We start from the raw sequence: 23,230 nt of genomic DNA, 5'->3' as shown, positions 1-23,230 counted from the left end.
CTCTCTCTCTCTCTCTCTCTCTCTCTCTCTCCCTCTCTCCCTTTTCTCTCTCCCTCTCCCCCTCTTCCCTCCTTCCCACCCTCTCTTCCCCTCTTTCTCTGTCTCTCCCTTCCTCCCTCTCTATCTCTTCTTTTCTCTCTCTCCTCTCTCTTTCTCTTCTCTCTTTTCTTCTCCATCCCCTCTTTCTTTCTTCTCTCTCTCCTTCTTTCTCTCCTTTCTTCCCCTATCATTCACATTTCTATAGCCAGAAAGTCTACTGCCAGGAGGAAATCCTATCAATGTATATGGTGATACCAGTAAACATTATTTTCCCATGCCTGACCCAGATGTTATTTAAACCTTAAAAGTCAGATTTCTTGATTTTAGGAAATAATCCTGAATTAAAATGAGAAAAGCTGGAAGCAGAAGGCTGCTCTAGGATAAGAGAAAAAGGAAACAACAGCATTTTTAATCAGCCACTCTGTGTGGATTCCCCGGAGCATCCAGACACTACCAGTGCTTCTTTGATGCCTAGTGCAAGTGGCAGCTTCCAGTGCATTTCATATTGGTTTCTCTTCTTGTTTGCATTGCTAGTGCTCTGTTCACCATTGAGAGTCCAGAGACAACTCTGAAATAAGTCAATAAAATGTAGAGATTTTTATTAATTTTGAAAGCAAAATTTATTAACATTTTCCCCCAGAATAACCACATCCATATAAGGCCACTCCCATAAAATTGTCAGTAAGGGCTCAGGTGAAATTAAACTATATTTACTCTTGAAACTGTCCTTTCTGTACTCCTATTAAACATCCATATTAGCAAAATTTAAATGTGGATATGAGAACTGTCACTACCACTTGGTATAAGACACAGTTTTATAGCTCAGAGATGTGAGGAGGAATTATAGCAAGAAATTGCTATTCCATCTGTGACAGAAAAAAATTCAGTATCCCTTTGCCAAAAGACAGTTTTTCTGCCTTTTTGTGACTACCTCTTAAGAAAAATAATGGTCTTCCCAAAATAACTAATTTTAATGACTTTTACAGTTGTTGGCTCTTTGCCATGAATTGCATTCCTGCCAATGCAGATGTACTTCACTGAGTGTCATGTGACTGTTATCCAAGCCAATTATCCGATGCCTGGGTCAGAAAGCACAATCATAAACATGCAAAGGAAAATCTGTGTGCATGCATTCCTGTAGGGGTTGGGAGGATAAGTACTTTGTCTCCACCTCACAGTTTAGTTATTCCTTTCCATTCTTACTGACTGCTGTGGTCACCAAGAAAGCCATCTACTTCTTTTTCTTGCCCTCCCCCAGCCCAAGGCCAGAGCCCCAGCTTCCAGCCCCTCATTGTCCCTTCTTGACTACCCTATCCTAGACAGAGAGTAAAGTCTCCGGCTTTGACTGGATTGACTTTGAAAGTGCTCAGGACCAGTGTCTTAGATGGTAAGATTAGGGTTGTTAGAGAAATTGAAAGTGCCACCTTAGAAACATTAAAACAGTAGCTCAAATTAGACAAGAACTTAAGCGAACTTTCAGATGAGCCAGAGACCTAAAACTTTCCATAAGTGGTGTTTTAAATTGGCCAGTCATTACTCAAAATCTTTTGACTGGGCTGAAGGTGGAGAAAGTTTCTAGGAAAGTGGAAAGAAAAGAATATGACCTGCAAAAAAACGAATAATAATAGCTAACTTTTATATAGTACTTAAGGTTTACAGAGGATTTTTACATGTTTTCTCTTATTGGATTCTCTCAACAACCTTGTGATGGCAGTGCTGTTGTTGTCCCTATTTTATGGATGAGGAAACTAAGGCTGAGAGAAGTTAAGTGACTTACCAACCAATAAGTATCAGAATCAGGATTTGAACTCAGATCTTACTGATTGTAAGTCTAGTGTTCTAACAGTATTAGCCAATTCTGATGTTGTTACATAAAAGTTCAACTGTCAACCATAGACTTCATTGGAGCCATTTCCAGAAACAAAATATGAGATGGGATGACTGCTGAGACACAGAGAACTTCTCTCTCACTCGTCCTTGTATCGTAGTTACTTGTGTACATGCCTTATGTCTCTGTTTGACTGTAAACTCCTTGAGGGCAAGTTTTGTGCCTTATTTTATCTTTGTGTGGGTGGCAGTGTGCCATCGTGAAGAGTATTGGGCTGAAAAGTCAGACCTGAATTCATATCCCACCTCTCGAATACCAGATATGTGACCCTGAGCAACTTCCTTAACCCTCTCTGCCTCATGTACTTTCTTGGGACCTACATACTAAATTATAGTTGAGGAGTTCCGTACCCTGATGAAATCACAGGCCCTTTCTAGAATTTCTATCCCTGGTCATGTGTTCAGTGTTCTGAACATAGTAGGCATTTAATAAATGTAGAATTGAACTGAATTTTTTTGTGCTTTTAAATGGAACTTTGTCCATCAACATTCAGATTACTTACATGATACAATGGAATTTCCTGCACTGTGCATCTTGTGTCTGACAGAACTCAACTCCACAAAAACCTGTTTCTCAATGAACTGATTTAAAAGAAATTAGTGGCATAGCATGAATGAGCATTTACAGTAATGAGGACATTTCCCAACAAAATACTTCAGTTCTAATGGTTTTAGCGGTGGTGAATTTAACATGAACACTTACTTTAAAAGCCTTCACTTTTAAAAGTCACTTATTCACGACGTTGGAATACTAGCTGTGATATTTAAAGTCAGAATAAAATAACCTATTCTAACTTACTTGAAAAGCAACTTTATTTTCCTTTACCTGAAAGTGAAAATAGACAAAAGAATCCATGTTTTTAGGATCCATCTTTGAACCTATTTTGTTTTGGGGAGATGTCTTGTCTTTCCTGAAGAGGGCATGGAGTAGTGGTAGGAATGCTGGATTTGGAGTCAGAGGACCTACAACATAAATTGGCCACTTCCTGCCTGGGTGACCTTGAGCTGATGCCTTTCCCTTCCTTGGGCATCAGGTTCCTCCACTGTATGATGAGGGGGTTGCACTAGATGGCCTCTGAAGTCCCTCCCAGCTCTAGTGTCCTATGAGAGATCAAATCACAGAAGGCCTGGGGGGGGGGGAGGGGCAAGCCTGTATTCATGCATACTATACGCTGGACATGAATTGAAAAATATGCAATTGGGGCAGCTAGTTGGCGCAGTGGATAGAGCACTGGCCCTGAAGTCAGGAGGACCTGAGTTCAAATCCAGCCTCAGACCAAACACTTGACACTTACTAGCTGTGTGACCCTGGGCGAGTCACTTAACCCCAATTGCCTAAAAAACAAAAAAGAAAAAGAAAAGAAAAATATGCAATTACTGAACACATCATAGAAGGGTCCTCAGGTTTGTTGTTCTGTCTCTATACAGAAATAATGGATGACTGCTCTACAAACTGCAATGGAAATGGGGAGTGTATCTCTGGCCATTGTCACTGTTTCCCAGGATTCCTTGGCCCTGACTGTGCAAAAGGTAAGGAATGCTACACTGTGTTCTGTTGGACTGTGAAGAAATAAACATTATTGGAGAATGCAAACATAACTAATTTATACAATAAATATGCTCAGGGCTGGCCTTACAAGGAGGCTTTATAAGGAGCTGGCTGCTTATAGATAGACTGCCCCCTTTCACCACCCAGCCTGCTGACACCTGAAATTTCACAGTTGGAGCTTAATGACCTTTGTAGTAAACCAGGGATCTCCAACCCTTTGAGTAGGGGCTGATGAAGGGAAACTCCTCAGCTCCTCTCCTGATTCCTTGAAACAGAACACAAGAAGGAAAGGGGAAAGGAAGAGAATAAGCCTTTATTAAGCACCTACTATGTGCGAGGCACTGTGCTAAGTGCTTTACAGACAGTATCTCTTTTGCTCCTCCCAACAATCCTGAAAGGTAGCTGTTGAGGTGGAAGCATAATGGCTACCGCCACCACACCCCTTCTCTCATATTTTGCTGGCATTCTCCTTAAGATTAGAGCAACACACTCACAGCAGTTAGCCCTCATTCAACCTTGGCAGTCTGTCATGATTGTCCTATTGGGGAGCCCTTGGTTGGGGACCTACTGGTTTAAGTGAGACAAGGGCTTCATTTCCACCAAAAGGCCAATGTCCCTGAAAGTGACAACCTGTCATTCATTTTCCCAGAAGGCAGTATGGAATAGTGGATAAAATGCTGCACTCCAGTCCTTGCACAGCCATTTCCTAATTGTGTAACTGTGGACAAGTCACTTAATGGTTCTGTGCCTCAGTTTGTTTATCAATAAAATAAAGGGGGGAAGAGTAGATGACCTCCGGGGTCCCTTCCAAATTCAGATCTGGAATCTTACATATAAGGCTCTATACCTTAGTATCAATGAATTAATGAGCTATTTTCTGCAGAGCAGATTTTGATAGAGGAGGAGAAGATGGGAGCAGGGTTGGGGAAGTTGTCAAATGAATCAGGATGCTTGGGAGGGAGGCAGTGGAAGGGCTCAGAAAGGGGATGCTGAAGACAATGAAGACAAATTTCACCTACTTTGTATTTTGGCCTAAGGCTAGTTGTAAATGTACTTTTGAAAAATTGTACGTAAATCAGAAACAGGTTTTTTTTCGGGCATACTGCATTATTTTCAGGATTCTTTCTCTTGACATTTAGGGTATCCTAATTAAGTCACGTATGGCATCTAACCCTTCAGCTTTGGATTTCTACCTCTTCTTCCCTCTCCCCCATCTATGCCCAACTCAGTACTTTTTGGTCAACTAATTAATAATCTATAAATATACTTAGCTTGTTACAGGAGTAGGTGGAGGCATAATCAATAACAATAATAGCTACCATTTACATAATACTTTAAGGTATGCAAAGTACTTTTCATATGTTATTTCTTTTGATCTCCACAACAACTCTATGAAGTTGGTGCTGTTATTATTCCCATTTTACAGATGAGGAAATCACACCTGACTAAGTTTAGTTGGATTTGAAATTAGGAAGAGCTAGGTTCAAATTCTGCCTTAGACACTTAGTAGCTTAGTGACCCAGGGCAAGTTACCTGACATTCTTGAGCCTCAGTATCCTTATTTGTAAAAAATGGAGATAATGGCTCCTACCTGACAGGAAAGATTGTTTAGAATAGTTCAAATGCCTAATATATGTATAGCACTTGGTAGACTTTAAAGTGCTATAAAAATGTAAACTAGTAGTAGTATATTGCGGAGATAATATAGAAGAGCATTTTGTAAACTGAAAGATATTATGGATCAACCATCTAAATAACTTATGATGTAAACTTTTTATGTTGTGAATTTAAGTTTTTGTATTATCAAGTTGTTTGAAAGCAAGACTCACTTGTAGTGGAAGCAGGGAGAAAGATTAGAATTTATGTAATAAACTAATCCAGGAAAAAAGAAAATTGTTTCAAAATTATTAATATATAGGAGAGAGCTAAAAGTTAAGATTAGGGAGATTTCTTTGCAACCTAAATGCCCAATGCAATTCCTCCTAAAAGGAAATGACTACAGTATTTGTAATCATCAACATGCTTCTATTTAAGGAAATGTAAGCCATAAATAGGACCAATTTTTTTGCCTGAAATATTATACTAGAATCAATATTAATTTGCTCTTTGGAGAACTTGAAAGCCTTACAAGAACATCACAAGTCCATTTGCTAACCTTCAGATTCATGCCCTGTGCTATGTGGTGGAAATGGAGAGTATGAGAAAGGACACTGTGTCTGTCAGAATGGATGGAAAGGGCCAGAGTGTGACGTTCCTGAGGAGCAATGCATTGACCCAACCTGCTTTGGTCATGGCACCTGCATCATGGGAGTTTGCATCTGCATGCCAGGATACAAAGGCGAAGTCTGCGAAGAAGGTCAGGGCCCTCTCTTGTTCTCTTGCTTCAATTTCATACCTTTCCTGAAGGCCTTAGTTAGTTTTGTGAGCCATAAATGGACAAATGTCTCTGAGGATTATTGGGGGGAGGGGGAGGAGGAAAACCTTATTCTCCTTTCTGACTTCCATTCTTTAATCTGACTTATAAAGCAGAGCACATATTGTATATAGCTCCTTAGCAATTTATACTGACCTCCCCCTTCCCATTTTCAATATTCTTCTTACTTTAAATGATGTTTTACTGTCACAGACCACATTATCACACATATTTCTATAGAGTAAAGCAAAGCCTAGTGTAGGGGCTCTGCCATATCACCCACTACTTACATGTATGACCCTAGACGAGTCATTTCAGTTTGGAGGCCTCTTATGGGCAGTGCTGTAATTCACCAGATTACACAGTAGTAGCTAGTCTACATGAGTGAAGGGAGTTTCCTAAAATGGTGAAATCGAAGGTCTGTATGCACCCCTCAAAAAAAGATATTGGGATCTAAATCAGAGCATGGCCGATTCTGGATCTGTGCACAGAGTGTTTTTAAGGAGGAACGCAGGATGATTTTTACATACCTTGTGCTACAGATTGACCTCCACGTCTGTAGACTCAAGTTTACCTCTTTGGAAACATCAAGGCAAAACCTCTAGGCTATAGTTTGCCCAATAGGATCTTTCTTTTAAAAAGACATTTTGAAATTTCAGTTATTTTGTCATTTAAGGAAAACACACTAGAAAATAATGTGTTTACAAGTAATTGGACCTTTTTCCATGCCATGTTTCTCAGAAATGACCAATTTCAGAAATAATATTAAATCATGGCCATGGGAGATTGTCTCATCACAACTGTAGTTCAGAAAAAAGGCCGCCTAAAATGTGCTATAATTGCTTTTTGAAGAGATCTCATTAAGACTATAACACAGCAGAAAGGTGTTTAATCACATTCCCCTCCAGGAGCAAGGAAGACTTAGCCACTCACTGGCCATTAACAGTGGTAGAATTGGGACATGGAGATAGTATCTGCCCTATAGCAATGGACTTAGGAAAGGAAGCAGTGTGGCTGAGGAAGAGCCTGAAAAGAGCCCTGTATTTGGGCTCAGAAGCCCCCAGGTCACATCCCTGCCCGAGCTGAAATCCTGGCCCTGGCACTTGTTACCTGTGTGACTCTGGGCAGGCTACTCATTTTCCTCATCTACAGAATCAGAGTGTTGGACTAGAAGACCTCTGAAGGGACTCCTCCAGCATTTAATTGAGGATCCTGTAAAATTTGCTTGTGATACAGACAGATTCATTCATTTAAAAGTCTGATTCAGGTACTACATGCACACGGATGCACATCCATCCATGTGTATGTCCCAAAATGGAGTTGGGATTTCTATGATGACACCATGAGAGGATATATTTAAGTATATATTTCAGTAAAGCCTCATCAATTTGGAACTTCGTATCATCTGAACCAGGGGCTAGGCTCCAGTCTACTGTTTCAACATCTACACAAAATAAGAGTTTGGTAAGAAAATAAATGGTATAGGCAAGATTACAGGAGGAGCATTTCACAGAGTCAAGGTTACAAAATTTTGAAACACAATACAAACACGTGTAAGTATCGTTCATGCTAGCTTTCACACCAACTATATCAATCACATCTATTGATTAAAGCAGGTCCCGTAAGGATCTCTGCTAGGCAAAACAATATATTAGCTAAGTTCAAGTTCTTGTGTGTACTTGAAAGCAATAAAATTGTTTTTCTCTTTTAGAATATCCTCTAGGTCAGACTTGTCACTAATTCAAAGTTTCTTTCATACAATTTTGCATCTTGTGAGTACAGAATTGCCCAGATGAGACGAGAGTTCATAGCCATATTATATGTTGCAGATTAATGGGCCAAATGATTCCTGTTGAGTAATAGTCATGGCCACCTCTAATAGAGCTGAGCTTTCAGCCCCTAAGTTGTTGTGACTGTTAAATTACAGAATACAAATCAGGTGTGGCCCCTGGAAGTTATTTCCTGATTAGCTCAGTGAGAGAGAGAGAGAGAGAGGAGAGAGAGAGAGCATGATGTTTATGAAGCTAACTAGGGCCAGGGTTTGAGTACCTAAGTAGGCCAGTTAGATTTGTTGTACTCCATAACCACAGATAGCACCCAACTGCACTGACCTTGACCAGGTGCCATGCACATCCCTTCCACTAGTCATAAGGAGAATTGAGCAGCAAATGTTCAAATTCATTGTCGTCTGGAAAAACGATCCCTCCAGATATAGGCTATCTAGATAGTGGGTTAGATTAGCAATATTAAATGAGAAAGGTGGAAAGCACCCTTTCCTTTCTATATGTAATGGTAACCCATAATCAAAGCACAAAGCAATTTATATCCCCAAGGCAAGCATGGGAACTTCCCAGCTAAAAGAGATGCACGTATGTAGTAGAAGGTGCCACAAAATCCCAAAGGCTTGGAGGACCTGGAGCAAATGGAATTTGTGCCTGTGATGTGCGCTGAGACGACGAAAACACTGTGCCCTCATACAGGTAACACTACCATGAAATGGAAGAGGTTTGAGTTTGGGAATGCAGGAGTGGGCGAGAGTTTCCTAAAGAGGAAATGAGTTTTTAACGGAACCACTGCAGTTGTGCACATTCGTGTAAGAACAAAGCTATCTCAGCCACTACTGAGTAGTCATAATTTTTTTTTTTATACACATCTACACATGTCAAACAGACGCCTTTTTCACTTCCTTCTGGGAGCTATGATTCTAGTTTAAGAAAGGTTAAGGCAATGATTTCTCAGACGCCCTTAGGCTCTACGTGTAAAACTGGGGAATTCACATTGAAAAGTGACACTGTTACACCCACCCGTTTGTGCACGGGTAACAGATGTTCCACAACTCTTCACAATTTCTCACAGCATATGTGTGGTTTCCTCCTCTTCTCCATTTAGGTTGTAACCTTTATGATACTCTAACATATTTTTATAAGTGCTAATAATGTGACTGATTTGAACACAGTGTTTGCATGAATCATTGTATTGCCTAATTAAAACAACATTCTTGTTATAATATTAGCAAATCAATGTGGGTGTGTCGATTTAATTTTCCTTAGCTATACTGGCCACAGCTGCTCTTCTTTTCCCTTTCTCTTGTGTCCTTCAGAGGACTGCCTGGATCCAATGTGTTCCAGCCATGGCATCTGTGTCAAAGGAGAATGTCACTGCTCCACCGGCTGGGGAGGAGTCAACTGTGAAACTCCTCTTCCTGTATGTCAAGAGCAGTGTTCAGGACATGGAACTTTCCTTTTGGATGCTGGAGTCTGCAGCTGTGAACCCAAGTGGACAGGGTCTGACTGTTCCACAGGTACATTTTCATTCTTTTCCCATACCCCACAACTTCCAGGTCTAATTGTTCTGTAAGGCAGGGATTTCTCCAAATGAAGGTGGTAGGAGGACTGGCGTCTTATTACATTAGGTTTTATGATATTGCTAGTGACTGTATTTTATGTGAGAGCTTACATTAATGAGATTCTGTACTCTCTTCTCTGCTGGATTCTCTCTGAGAGATCTTAGTCATTTCCCATGGCTTCAGCTAACACCTCTGAGCAGGTACTAATAATCAAGGGGTCACCAAATAGGTCTCTACTCTTGTTATTTCCTTCAAGGAATCTTGCAAGATTCTTACATATGCAGAGGAGGGACCTTGTTAATAGCTAACATATAACGGAGTGGGATCTTGTATTTTCTGCAGCATCTTTCAATGACTTGTCTCCTGGAGAGTATTTATCAGAGCCTTCTTGTCCCTTTCTCCTGCCTTCATGAAGGATACCCTCAAAAGGCATATAGTTTATTCTCAGAAAGATTTCTTAGAGATGGGAAAACAGACATATGAGTATATATTTAGATTTTCAAGAACCTCTGGTTTTGTTAATAACAAGATCTGTGAAGTTTTTTTTTTCTCCCTCAAGCAATTGGGAAACCCTCCCCTCTTTTCAGATACTGCAAGAATTCCAAATTGTGTGAACTCCAGCGTGTTCTTCCTCTGAGTTTACTTTGTATAGTTCAAATGTTCTTCTCAACTGTTTTCTTTGGGACCATTTCTACTTGGTCATGCGACACACTGGGAACTTGATGTTAGAGTTCAAATATTGTGGCTACTTTCTGATTGATAAAGAAAAGAGTTTATCGAGATCTTTAAAACCCTTTTTCATTTTGGTTTGTTTATTCTCTTTATAATTCCATCTTTAAATATCCATAGGATGACCAAGTTTAGTTGGATGTCTTCCCAAGCTTTCCATAAACTTGATTTTCCCTCTACTATTTTTTGTAGTTTTATGAGGGGATACTTTTTATAACCTTCTATCGTCTTCTGTTGTAAGATGCTGTAAATAATTTTATACTTGAAACCAATATTGGCCTTAGTTGTCATATCTCAGAAGCACTGGATCTTCTGTTTGGCGAGGAGGTGGAGTAGGTGATGGATGAATTGATATATAGGCTCTTTTGGTCTCCACATTGTGGCAGTTGGTTTTTATGCATTAAAATTCTGTAGGAAATGGTCATAGTCAGTGTAGATATCCCCTCTTTTATCCCTTTCTCATCTAATTTAAATGAGTAAAGATCATGTTGGCACAATTGTACATCCTGTGTCCTCCCACACTGATTCTTTTATATTGCTGTTGATTTTGATCTTTACTCTAACAAGTCAATGATTTGGCTGTACCTTGACAACAGATTTGAATGTGACTCCCTTAATTGCCATTAATTTCCTGCCTTTTAAAATGTAATCCATTTCTCTTTTTGTTATTCCTTGTTCACGTGTCTTCACAATTTCTTGAAGAAAGTACTCCTGGTATATAAGCATGGCTCTTCTGTATAGTCTACAAGCTTTTGGCCTTGCTTATTTCATAGTCCTATGCTGTAATTTCTAATTTTTTTCATCATATTTTCCTATGGCCACCTTTCCATTGAAATCACCATGTATTCAAAGCAAACATAAATTGATTGATTTTGGAGGGCCTTTTTAAGAATTTTCCACCTCCTTTTCCTGTGCAACAGATATTGACAATTATCTTCCAGGTAGACTTTTTTGCAAATTCTTATCACAAACGTACATATGTGAGATAACCAACTTAGAAATGGTGCTTTTGGATACATTATAGAACCAACTCAAGAACCTCTATAACATGCATTTCCTTCCAACTTTTTATCGAGAGCAGTGGTGATGTGATTGGCCACTTACTCTTCTCCTAGATTAGGTGTATGTTACTTAAATCTCTGAAGAAGAAGGAAGAATCATTGCATTTTAGAAATGGAAGGAAGCAAAAAGATCACCTTTCTTATCTAGAAAAATAGGGATAGAATACTTGTACTGCCAATTTCACTGAATTCTGATAAATCATTTTCATAACCTCTGAAGTATCATATCAGTCTAAAGTATTTTTAAAAATCTTGAATTAGTATTATTATCATGATCAAAGCTAACCCTCATTCAGAAGCTGAGGAAACTGAGACATGGAGAGGTTAATATAATAGACTTGCCCAAGGTCTCTTACCATCTATAGTTTCTGAACCCTTATCCTCTTAAAACTTTTTTTGGATCAATTCATCTTATTGATATGTACAAATAACTGTCTTTGTTATTAATAGAAGTTAAATAGTCATATGGATTGGAAAAAAAACCTCTCTCCTCTCCCCAGTTCTATGACACTTTGTGCATATTAATGAGTTAAGGAGATCTACAAAACCCCATTGGCCTAATAACTATACCAAGCCTTGTGTAAATGTCATTTTCTTTAGAGTTGAGTTTTGCAAAGGTACCACCAACATGGAGCTTATCTCCATGCCAAAAAGAACTCATTGTAAGACTGTCATACCTTTAAGACATTCCACTGAGGCTCCAATATATTGCTTCACAGTACAGTGACTTTGAGTAAATCACTAAGCCTTACTGGGAGTCACATATCTCTCTGTAACTTGGCTAGACATAGGGAGCACATGATCTCTTGGAGTCTTTTGCAGCTCCAAGATCTCTGATTAAATATATTGCTCCACTGACAGTGATTTGGAATTGCCTGTAGGCTCTATAACTTTAACTCCATATCATTTCTGGTGAAATAGTATTAATATTCAGTATTTGTGTTCTCATTCTACAGGCATCCTTTGTGACATTCAGTGATATCAGACCTTTTTGTTTTGTCTTTACCAGCTTTGAAATCTCGTTTTATAGATATATCTTTATTATGACAATGTCTCATTAAGTTTTGCAAGTGTTCCCTAATGGAAGATGATATGCATCCACTAATAAAGCAGATAATTAGAAGAGGAGGTTCTATTATTGCCATGGAAACTATTTCCTTGATAGGGCCACATGAGGGGGGAAACCATCATTAGTTTTCCTATTATTGAGTGTGCCAACAATCTAAAAGTTTTCATTTGGCTCTCCATGTCTATCATACACAGCTCTCTTTCCTGGAGTTTTCAGAAATTGATTAGGCCATTTACAATGGTCAGTGCTTGCACTTTATTGTTTTTCCTTCACACAAAGCAATAACAGCAGGGTCACCCATTGCAATTTGATAAAGAAGCCTAGTACTAAGTGTAATTCAGATGCTATGTGGACAAGTATTTCAGTATCCCTCAAGTCATTCAAAGAAACATTCCTCTGACATGTACACAACTGCTAGAATTGAGCATATTGAAGAAAAGAGTGGTAACTGATATAACTAGATTGAGAACCTGAAATTGGAAGTTATAGATTATTTTCCAGAATATGCTTTGGACATGCTGTTCAAATGATTCTGGCCTGTGCATGTCTAGATTTAAACTGAAGAAAAGAAGACTTGGGGAACACACTGTAACTGTCTTCAAACATTAGAAGGGCTGCCATGTGAAAGAGGAATTTAGATCCATTCTGCTTGGTTCCAGAGGCCAGAACTAGGAGCAATATGTGTTGTAAAGAGGCAACTTTTGGCACAGGGAATCTGCCCAATTGAATTCAGAAAATATTTATTAACTAATTGCTCTGTGTAAGACACTGAGAATACAAATAAATAAAACCTGCTCTGCCTTCAGGAATTTCACATTTGAACAGATCTCTCCAAGAGTAGAATAGACTGCTTTCAAAGGTAGCTAGTTCCCCATCATTGGACACCTTCAAGCTTAGATGTTCTAGAAGAGATTCCTGTACAGGGAAAGGTTGGGCAAGATGGCCTCTGAAATCCCTTTCAACTTAGAGATTCTAGAATTCTATGATTCTCTGAGATAGCATCTCAATTTTTTAAAAAAGCATTGATATCTTTTGTTTTTGTACCACCTTCAATTCTAATTATATCCTTTACCCTTTTCCTACCTGGAGAACTATCCCTTGTAACAAAGAATAAAAAAGAAAAAGGGAAAGAGCTGTTTACCAAAAGGAACCAATGCATCTACCATGTCTGATAATAAATGCAATATTACACGTTCATCAAGCCCTATGTCTCCAAAGAAGGAAGGTGCATTTGTTCATCTCTTTTCCAAGGCTAACCTTGGTCATTATACTTGTAAGTTGGGGGGGCAGGGAAAGAATGGAAGAGGATAATTTGGAACTGAAAATTTGAAAAGTGATATTAAAAATTTAGTTAGAAAAAAACATTAAAGAGGAGGGGGTAAAAGATTAATTGACACTGAGTGGATACCAATGGATCATCTAGGTTGTTCATAAGTTATCCATTGTTCTTGCTACAGGACAGGTATGCTCTTATTCATAAATCTCTTTGGTATCTTTTGCATGACTTGCACACAAACCATGCATGTATCCATTGCCTTTTGGGTGACTTCTAATTTGAATTCTTTGGAGATTGTGCTATTCCATGACTTACAGTCATATATTATCATCGATAGAATACTGGTATTAAAACATGGAGATTTGTTCTAGGGTTATTAAAAGCACTGAACAAATGCACATATAATACTAAAAAAAAGTCTTGAAACTTTAGCAGAAAGTTTCATGTATCAACCAATAGGCATACAGTATATGGCACATGCTAAGATTTTGCATCATTTACTTTTTTCATACATAGAGGCAAGCCGTACCTTTAAAGTACACTTATGGTGGCTTCAGCTTCTTTGCCTCAGTGCCCAAATTATGTCAGCATGTAATCACATCCCTTAGGAGGGAATTGCTCTTTCACTACTTGCACCTTAAAGGATGAGCCATGGGTCATTTCTGATTTGCTTGATTTAATACGTCCAAATCCTACATGGAAAATGATTGCTACAACTATAGTGTGGTTAAAGCTTTTAACTCAGGTGATGAAGCTGATTACAGAAAGTTAGAATATAGCAAAAAAAAGCAAACTTTAGAAAGTTTTGCCAAACCAAATTTGCAAAAGTAATTACCAAAATTGGCAATGAAGGTGAAGTGGACTATCACTCTATTTTAATTGGTTATTTGCAGTATATTCTCCTCTCAGATAGTTTGTCGCCATCAGATTTCTCTTGGGTCTTGAGTGAGAACAGAACCTCAGACAAATGAAAAAAAATCCCCCCTTTTTTTTTGGTGAGGCAATTGGGGTTAAGTGACTTGCCTAGAGTCACACAGCTGATGAGTGTTATGTGTCTGAGGCCAAATTTGAACTCGGGTCCTCCTGACATCAGAGCTGGTGCTCTATCGCAGCTAGGTGCGCCACCTAGCTGCCGCCAAAAATCCCCTTTTGCAAAAAACTTCTCTCAGCATGAGGGGATGTATCATCTGTTGGCCATGGGGCTATATGCATGGTAACGACAGTCAGGTAGTATATTGCACATCAAATACTAGTTGGTTTTAAAGCTGAACTTTTGTTTTTCTTTCCCACACAGTTCAAATCATGGGGCTTATCCTATCATTCGCAGTGAGAGCAAAAATGTGTTCCACTTGGTGACAATTTGATAAGTTGGAATTAAGAGGTTACTGCTTTTCAGCTGCCACTCCAGCTGCCTGGCTTTTGTAATACATGAAAGCTTTTCAGGTGTTTTCCAAATGGGGAGAAAGATTGCAATCAATAGGGTGCCGTTTGCATGGCAAGAAAAATATCTATGGTTGAGCATGGAAGAGTATGATAAAAGTGCACAACCTGTTACTGAGAACTCTTTTAGGCATCATGATTTAAACAGTGAACCAAAATGTCTTTGGATATTTGTGGGGTAGAGAAAAATAAAATGTTCCTGTACTTAGTATTGGACTGGGATTTGAGTGCTGGTGCTGAATTTGCTAGTACGTGGTCTCAAACATGTCACTTCCCTTTTCTGAAACTCAGATTCCCTATCTGTACGATAAAGGGCTTAGAGACTAAATGACCTCTGAGTTTTGAATTGTCCAGTTTTGAATTTTACAGTTCCCTTCTTTAGTGACTGGTGATCTTCCAGGTTCAGAATCCTACTGTTTTAAAGCTGCATTTAATTTTAAAGATAATCAAATTCAACTACCCTCATTTGACAGATGGGAAAACTCAGGTTCATTTTTCTCATAATTAGTCGCTCACGATCCCACTCTTGCTACTCTAAGGACACCTCTATTTTGGGCTCTGGTTTATGGATTCTCCCCATCAAGTGACTGGGGGAGGCAGGATATAAAAAAAGGTACTCAGAGTATAAACATGAATCAGCTCTGGAACACGTTTTATTCTCACACACAAAAAGGGAATGTCTTTGAATGATTAGAGCAGCATTTGGTAATTTATCACTAATACAATTGGTTGAAACAGTAACTAATGTTCCAGCTTCAATGGTATATCTATAAGCAGTTCCTTTGCTAGAGCTGCTAATTGGGCACTTTACATTTCACCTCCACTTAACACAGACTGATTAAAACCAAGTAGACCCTCTTTTGGGGCAACTCTTTCTTCTTTGGTCCATCAGCTTCTGCTGCTCTTGCCTCTGAAATTGTTTATCTAGCTGCTACCCTGCTGCTATAGCACCCCAGAAAAGTACAGAACCAGCTGCTTTTGAACGAGACCCTATACTAAAGGAAAGAAGTTACAAAAGGGAGGAAGCCCCAGGAATGAGTTCATGACTTGTTGCCAGGTAGGGAAGTATACCCCCACCAAACCATCTGTATAGCTCAGAGAGTTGGACTTGCCCTTTGAAACTTGCGGAAAGAGGAACCCAAGGGATGAAGATTTCCCCCTTAGTATATCCATGGAGTTCCAGTTCAGTAGCCAATTAAAAGACTTATTGTCACTATAAACCATGAATTCCCCAGTTATCATGGCCAACAGTAAGTGGTCAGAGGATATATGCTCATGTTCTGGGGTGGGGAGGCATAGGATAACCCTTCCATTACATATGCCCAGAAGTAGGTTCAGCCAAGCTTCCATGCATGTGCTTACCTGGAATGGCATGCTCTAAAGCAGTGGTGTCCCTGAAATCCTGGAGTAACCCAGCAATCTATACCCCAAGAAAGCCTCAATGAGACCAGCCCAGACTTTCCCTCCAGAAGTGCACAGAGCTTATCCCTAACATCAAGTCCAAAGCCATGAAGTATGCTAGAGGAATAAGTAAACAAATAAAGGAATTAAAAAGCTATTATAATAACAAGGATGCTCAAGACACAAAACTAGAATAAATGACTCCAAAACATCTACAAGACAAACCTCAAAAAAAAAAAAAAACAATAGCTTGGGCACAAACTCAGCTAGAATTCCTGGAAGAGATGAAGCAAGAGGTTTTTTTTTTTTAAGTTAAAATATTTTATAAATTAAATGAGAACACTTAAAGAAAAAATTAGAAAAGAAAAGAGTTATAGAGGAAATAATTGGAAATGGAATTAATAACTTGGCACAAGATGTGTAAAACCTTACCCAAGCAACAAACTTCCTGAACATTCGAATGGACCAAATAGAAGCCACTGACTCTAAGAGACAACAAGAAATATTTAAACAAAGTCAGAAAGACTAAAAAAAATAGTAGACAATGTAAGATATCTCAAAGAAATAACAACTGGCCTAGAAAACAGATCAAGGAGAAAAAATTTAGCAACCATTGGACTACCAGAATGCTATGACCAAGAAAAAAAAAAAGACCCTAGACATTATATTTCAAGAAATCACAAAAAAAAAACCTGCCCAGATCTCTTAGAATCAAAAGGCAAAGTGAAAATAGAAAAAAAAATTATCAGTTACCTCCTAAAAGAAATCCCAAACTGAAAATCTCAAGGAATGTCATAGCCAAAATCCAGAGCTGCCAGGTTAAAGAAAAATGTCACAAGCAGCCAGAAAGAAAGAATTCAAGTACCAAGGAGCCAGTCAGGATCATACATGATTTAAAGCCACAACTATAAAGGAGCAGAAAACTTAGAATACCATATTCTAGAAGGCAAAGGATGTGGGCCTGCATCCAAGAATTACTTACCCAGAAGCCCAGCAAAACTGAGTATAATTCTACAGGGGGAAAATAGACTTTAATGAAATAAAGGACTTCCAAGCATTCCTTTTTTTTTTTTTTTTTGGTGAGGCCATCAGGGTTAAGTGACTTGCCCAAGGTCACACAGCTAGTAAGTGTCAAATGTCTAAGGCCGGATTTGAACTCAGGTCCTCCTGACTCCAAGACCAGAGCTTTATACACTGTGCCACCTAGCTGCCCCCAGGCATTCCTGATTAAAAAAAAACAGAGCTGCAGAGAAACTTTCAAGTTCAAATACAGGATCCAAGAGAAATATTTAAAGGTAAACAAGAATGAACAATCATAAGAAACTAAACAAAGATAAACTCATATATCTTATATCTTCTGCATCACAGGGGTTAGGGGTGCCCCCGCAATCTAGAAAAATCCACATAAAATTTTTTTGGCCTTCCCATCATACCATAGAAGAAATCTGAATTATTATGGTATTAAAAGGTAAAATAGGTTGGTATTATATAAAACTATGCATATATTTTATGAACTGAGTTTCTAAACTTTTTTTGTGTCATCTGCTAGCCTTCACATGTCATCTGTGACTTCTGCCAAACCTCCAAAAAATTCCCATTTAATTTCTTATGTGTACCCATGGTATATCAAAACCATGATGGAGAAAGTCATGATGTGGGAGGGATAACTGTATTCAAATGTAGGGACATGTTTCTTCTCTGAACCCTATCATCAGCAGGGGTCATAGAGGAAGTCTAATTAGACAAGTCATGGGAGTGGTTCTATTATGTCTTGATGATCTTTAGAAAAAGAGGGGACAAGAAATAAGAGGGAGGTAGAAAGTGAAAAGATTAGGGAAAGTTATCTCACATAAACAGGGTGTGCAGGCAGAAGTCTGAATAGAGAAGTAGCGAAGGGGTGGAAGGGAGTAGCTGACACTTGAACCTCACTCTCACCTGAACTGGTCAGGTGAGGGAAAGAATACACGTACATTTTGGTATAGAAATATATTTCACTGAAGAGGAAAATATGAGGGAAAGAGTAAAAGGGAAAATTGCAGGGACAGTAGGTTGAGGAAGGGATTTGTCTTAAGCAAATCAAATTCTGAGGAATTATAAAAATATTTATAGTTCTTTTTGACAGTTTGCAAAGAATAAGAATAGCTGTCTCTAAAGTGGGTAAGGGCTGAGCAAATTATGCTATATTAATGTGATAGAATACTATTGTGTTGTAAGAAATAATGAAGGGTGATGGTTTCAGAGAAACTTGGGAAGATATGTATGAACTGATATGTAGGGAAATAAACAGAACCAGGAAAACAATTTATACAGTGATAACAATATGGTAAAGACAAACTTTAAAAGAATTAGGAACATTGATCAATTTAATGACCAACCATAATTCTAGAGGACTAATGATGAAACATGCTACCCATCTCCTGATAGAGAGGTAAAGGACTCAGGGGGCAGAATGAGATAAGTATTTTTTTGGATGTGGCTGATGTGGAAATGTGTTTTACTTATCTGTACATGTTTGTAACAGGGACTTTGTTTTTCTTTCATTCTCAATTAGGGGAGAGAGAGGAGAGAAGGCAGATTTTTGCCAATTGAAACATATATATATATATATTTTTTTTTTTTTTTTCAAACTGACATGCCCTTTCCAGGAACAATAAAGGTATGGGGTTGATTATTCAGAGCAAGAAGTAGAAGTGTTTGTGTAGAAGAAGGGGAGAGGCACTAGTAACAGCAGGGCACATCAGAAGATTGCTGAAGCAGCCAACTAAATGGAATATGAAATAAGATCTGATTGTCAAAGGCATTTTTGTACATTAGGCGTCTATGATACTATGAGTTTGTATCTCTTTACCACATATAACACTCCCTCTGGGCTCTCTCCCAACTGCCCTTGACACTGGTAGATTGGGTCCCGGAGGGCAATAACTACTTCTTCTTTCAAAGTTCAAGGTAAAGTTACTACTGAGTGCCTAGGGGTCTCCTTGTACTGTCACTCATGACCCCTGACCAGTGTAATCCCTGTTGTTTATAGAGTTGATATCAATTAGCCGGACTAAGTTAATTAGCTCTTTGAAAGGGATATTTATTAATGTGGTACAATAAAAAGTTGGTCAAAAAAATCCCTTCACGTGTCTGGGACACACTGTCCCAACACAAGTCCATATAAAGTCCAGGGTAAAGTGAGATTGAGCTTAGACAACACACGTGACAAAAAGGTGCCTCCCAGCTTCTGGTTTCCTAAAAATCTTGGGTCTCCCTTTGTGTAGACCTCATGAAGTTCCATTTAGGTAGGTGTAGCCGTCCCTTAGTCTTGAGGTCCCAAGAGTCTTGAAGCTGTCTTTCCTCTCCATGTGTCTAGTTTGTCCTTGGGTCAAACTCCTCCTAGGATACTGCAGAGCCAGCTCCACCGGGAGGTGGACAAAGAGGGAGAGAGGAAGACAAAAGGAGCCACTCTCCCCATCTCTACAAGCAGTTCCTTCTCAGAGCCTAGGTTGGAGGCTAGGTTCCTCTACCAGTCTGGCTTCCTGTTGGAATACCAGATTCTAAACTGGATTTGAGGTTTTTTCCAAGACCCACAGGGTGTAACTGGTTCTCTTTAACCAACCATAAGGCATTTCTTATATAGCCTAAACTGCCTTCCTTCATTTTGTGCCTAGTTTACACCTTTGACTGGTTGATTCAGTAGAGGTATCTAGGAATTGTTCGTGCCTAGTTTATGTCTTTGATTGGTTCTGTAATTCAAGCAAATGAATGTTCTCACTTGATAAAGGTATCAGGGCAGTAGAGCATCTTGTTATTTACATTAATTGGGATTGAGAGGTGTGGAACAGAAGAGGTATCGTTACTAGAGATGGTAATAAAGTACATCATAAGGTGATTCCTTTGTACATTGAAGAGAGGACAAAATGAATTTCTAAATTGCACAAAAATGTATTTGTCCCCTTTTAAAAGTTAACTCTCTATTGTCAAATACAGGATATCTTTAAAACTGGAGTGCTTTGGGGGTAAAAATTGTAAAATTTTGTAATAGTTGTAAATTGGTCTGTGCATTGTAAAGTGATTTGAAATCATTAGAGTGGCACTTTTTTAAAGTAAGTGCTTCAAGGGAAAATGAGTGAAGGAACATTATAGTGTATTAATGGAGCTCAAGACATCTTAAATTGATTTTGAAATTAAGCATCAAAAACTGCAACTTGGAAAAAATTAGGTAAACCATTATATAGCAATCAAAAAAATCTTGAAATTTAGGAAATTGCACATTAAGGGTGTCAGTCATTCTGATTTGGCAAGAGCAAAGATGTTCAGTGACAAGAAAGCAGACTGTTTAAAATGTCCTTAAAAACTGAACTGTGCATAAACTACCACATTTTATCTTTCATTTTGGACTTATTTCCAAGTGAGATCATGTATGTAAAAATGCTTTTTGTAACCTTAAAGCACTCTATATATGTCACTGTTCTTTTTCTTATTTTGTATCAGTTTTGTGTCCAGCAATGATAATGGGGATTATAAGGAAAAATTAGCTAGTAAATATGAAAATGCTTTGAAATAACTCACATTTCTCTCTGTGAATGTCAGAACTGAGACTGAATCCAATCTACCCTGAAGGTCTGGTGTTTTTCCCAGCATACCGCAACCTCTTTATAAAGAGTCCCAAGTACTAGGGAAGTAATCCGTTTTCTCTAGTCTTTACCTAGTTGGATCTCCCATTTCTTCTGACCATTTTTATGTGCGAGGTTAGCTTGCATAGAGGACACATCCATTTCTTTCGTCAGGCCAAAAAGCTAATCATCTTGCATTTTCTGAGTGTGAAAGTGCTGTTCTCCAACTCTGTACTAAGGAAAAGTGTGAGTTTTCCATGTGTTACCTGAATTTCCCTAGGTAGGAGAGTATTCCTGGTTCTGTTCCATCCAGAGATTAGTACTTAGGTTGGACTTTTGTCTTCAATCTATTTCTGGCTCTTCCAACTTGTCAAATGGAATGCCAAGAGGGCCAGAAACCAATGCCATGGCAGCGATTTCCTTCTTTCCAATTACTCTGCTTCCTCTCTAGTTCCTCAGTAACATGAGCTCCTGGGAGCTCTAATCCAATGCAAGATTCTGTTGTGATAACCAACATCATGAGCTCAGCACTACTCTGTGGGCTGTGTTTATGCCTCAACAAGAAACCGAAGATATGCTCCTTATCTTCAAGAATTCTCAATGCTTAAAAGGGCTTGGGAGGTAGACAGGAATACCAGTGAAGTGCAGGGGGTTGGGCTTACAAGAGGCAGCAGCATGGTGAAGAGGAAAAAAGTATTACCTTCAGAGGAGTCTTGATTGGCTATAAGAGTGAATGAGTGCTATTCAACTCCAGGATAGGTGTGGACCATTGCAGATTGGGTGCTACAGTGAAGACAGAACTGGATCGAGATTTGTGTTAGAATCTCAGCTTTAATCTACTACCTATGTGAGTTCCCCTCCCCTTTCTGGGCCTCAGTTCCCTCATGGGCTCTAAGGTCTCTTCCAGTTCAAACTCTATGATCCTGTGATCCTTTTCTGGAGATCTTAAAGTAAAGGATGGGTTCCTCCATGCCTGATATGGTTAAGAATGTCAGGCATAAACCTGAAGGCAGCAGGGGAGATTCCTTTCTGTGGATGCATAATTTAATGAAGGTCCCCACTCTGCCTAAGTGGTACTTTTTAATCCACTGAGCACACTGTTCTCTGCCCTATATCATATTCAGTGTTGTTCGTCTTCATGCGGTATTCTTTTCACTAAAGCCAACATGCACGTAGAAATAACTCAGTAAATGTCATCCCTATCAAAAATTCTTCCCTTCACAACAACAAGGACATCTGACCCACTCTCTTTGCTTAACTATAAAAATGATGAGCAAGTTGGAATCGTCATAATGTCCTTGGAAACGGGGGTCACTGGGTGAAAAAAATTGAGAGCCTGTGGCTTAAACTGACTAAGATCTCATCTGTCTTAAATTTTGTGTATTTTTCAAAAGATGTTACCTTTTTTATAACTGGTGTAGGGAAGAGGTTTTGTGTTTGTTTGTTTTGATCTTCTCTAATAATATAGTTCCTTTGCCGTGTCCTTTTCATCCCTTGCTTCTGTAAGTTGGGAAGAACAGAACAGCTCTTTGGGTCAGTCAGTGTTTCTTGTAGTCTTTGAAGAATCCAGAGCGGAAATCTAACTGGGCAAACTAGTTTCTTTTCTGGGAAAAACATCATCATCATAACCGGAAGGAAAGCTTAATTCAAGGCCCTCGGGAATTTAAAGTGAAAATCTTTGGGCAGCAAAATGGGCCTAATGCAGTCATTCATTGATTTGAGTGAGAGGATATGTCAAAGGTATTAGAGTTACAGTGAGGCAAACCGACGAGGCAGAGGATGGCCTGCCAACCTTTACTTGATCCTTTGCTGCAGTAGAGATTACTGGCAAGAGGGTCAGAAATATTCCCTCTTCCCAGTCCCTTTCTTCTCCATTTACCAAGTCAATTCCCCTCCAGCTATACTCAAAAACAATTCCTATTCAAGAAATTCACCATTTCCTTTTGCCTTGCCACAGTTAAATCTGATCAGGTATGAATAAGGGGAGGGAGGAACTGACTTAGCCTCATTTAGTGAGCCTTGGTGGGGAGCTTAGACACAGCAAAGCATGGTGAATTTGTGTCTCAAATAACAAACTGACCCTAGCCAAAGCACATAGAAACTGGCACAAGGCTGGATGATCATAGTGGTGGGGCCCCTATGAAATGGGATTGAGGCAGCTGGCTCCATCAGGAAGCCCAAGTACCTTAGACTGATGTTCTTATTCAGTCATATCAGTGTTGGATCCTGGAGAATTACTGAAGAAACAGCCCTCATCCTTAGCCTGATACTTTGTTGCTTTTAATAATAATCTCTGATATTTGTATAGAGTTGTAAGGTGTCCCAAGCACTTTACAGATCCATGTGAGCCTCATAACAAGCTTGTGAGGGTAGATACCATCAGCATTATTCTCCCCATTTTACAGATAAGAAACCTGAGGCT

The 23,230-nt window shown here is 39.0% G+C and overlaps 1 protein-coding gene across 1 annotated transcript in view; it reads left to right on the top strand.

The window, feature by feature from the left end:
• The window catches only part of TENM1 (teneurin transmembrane protein 1), a 540,368-nt gene that overhangs the window by 310,826 nt on the left and 206,312 nt on the right, over positions 1-23,230 (top strand). Inside the window, exons 8-10 of the mRNA XM_027838584.1 lie at positions 3,355-3,456; positions 5,637-5,831; positions 8,989-9,189. Coding sequence (XP_027694385.1) covers positions 3,355-3,456; positions 5,637-5,831; positions 8,989-9,189 — 498 coding nt within the window. The remainder of the gene's footprint in view (positions 1-3,354; positions 3,457-5,636; positions 5,832-8,988; positions 9,190-23,230) is intronic.

This window comes from Vombatus ursinus, unplaced genomic scaffold, assembly GCF_900497805.2.
Source record: "Vombatus ursinus unplaced genomic scaffold, bare-nosed wombat genome assembly UNPS02004596.1, whole genome shotgun sequence".
NCBI classification, from domain to species: Eukaryota; Metazoa; Chordata; class Mammalia; order Diprotodontia; family Vombatidae; genus Vombatus; species Vombatus ursinus.
The sequence above is the reverse complement of the archived record's forward strand: the minus strand, read 5'-3'. Positions and strand labels throughout refer to the sequence as shown.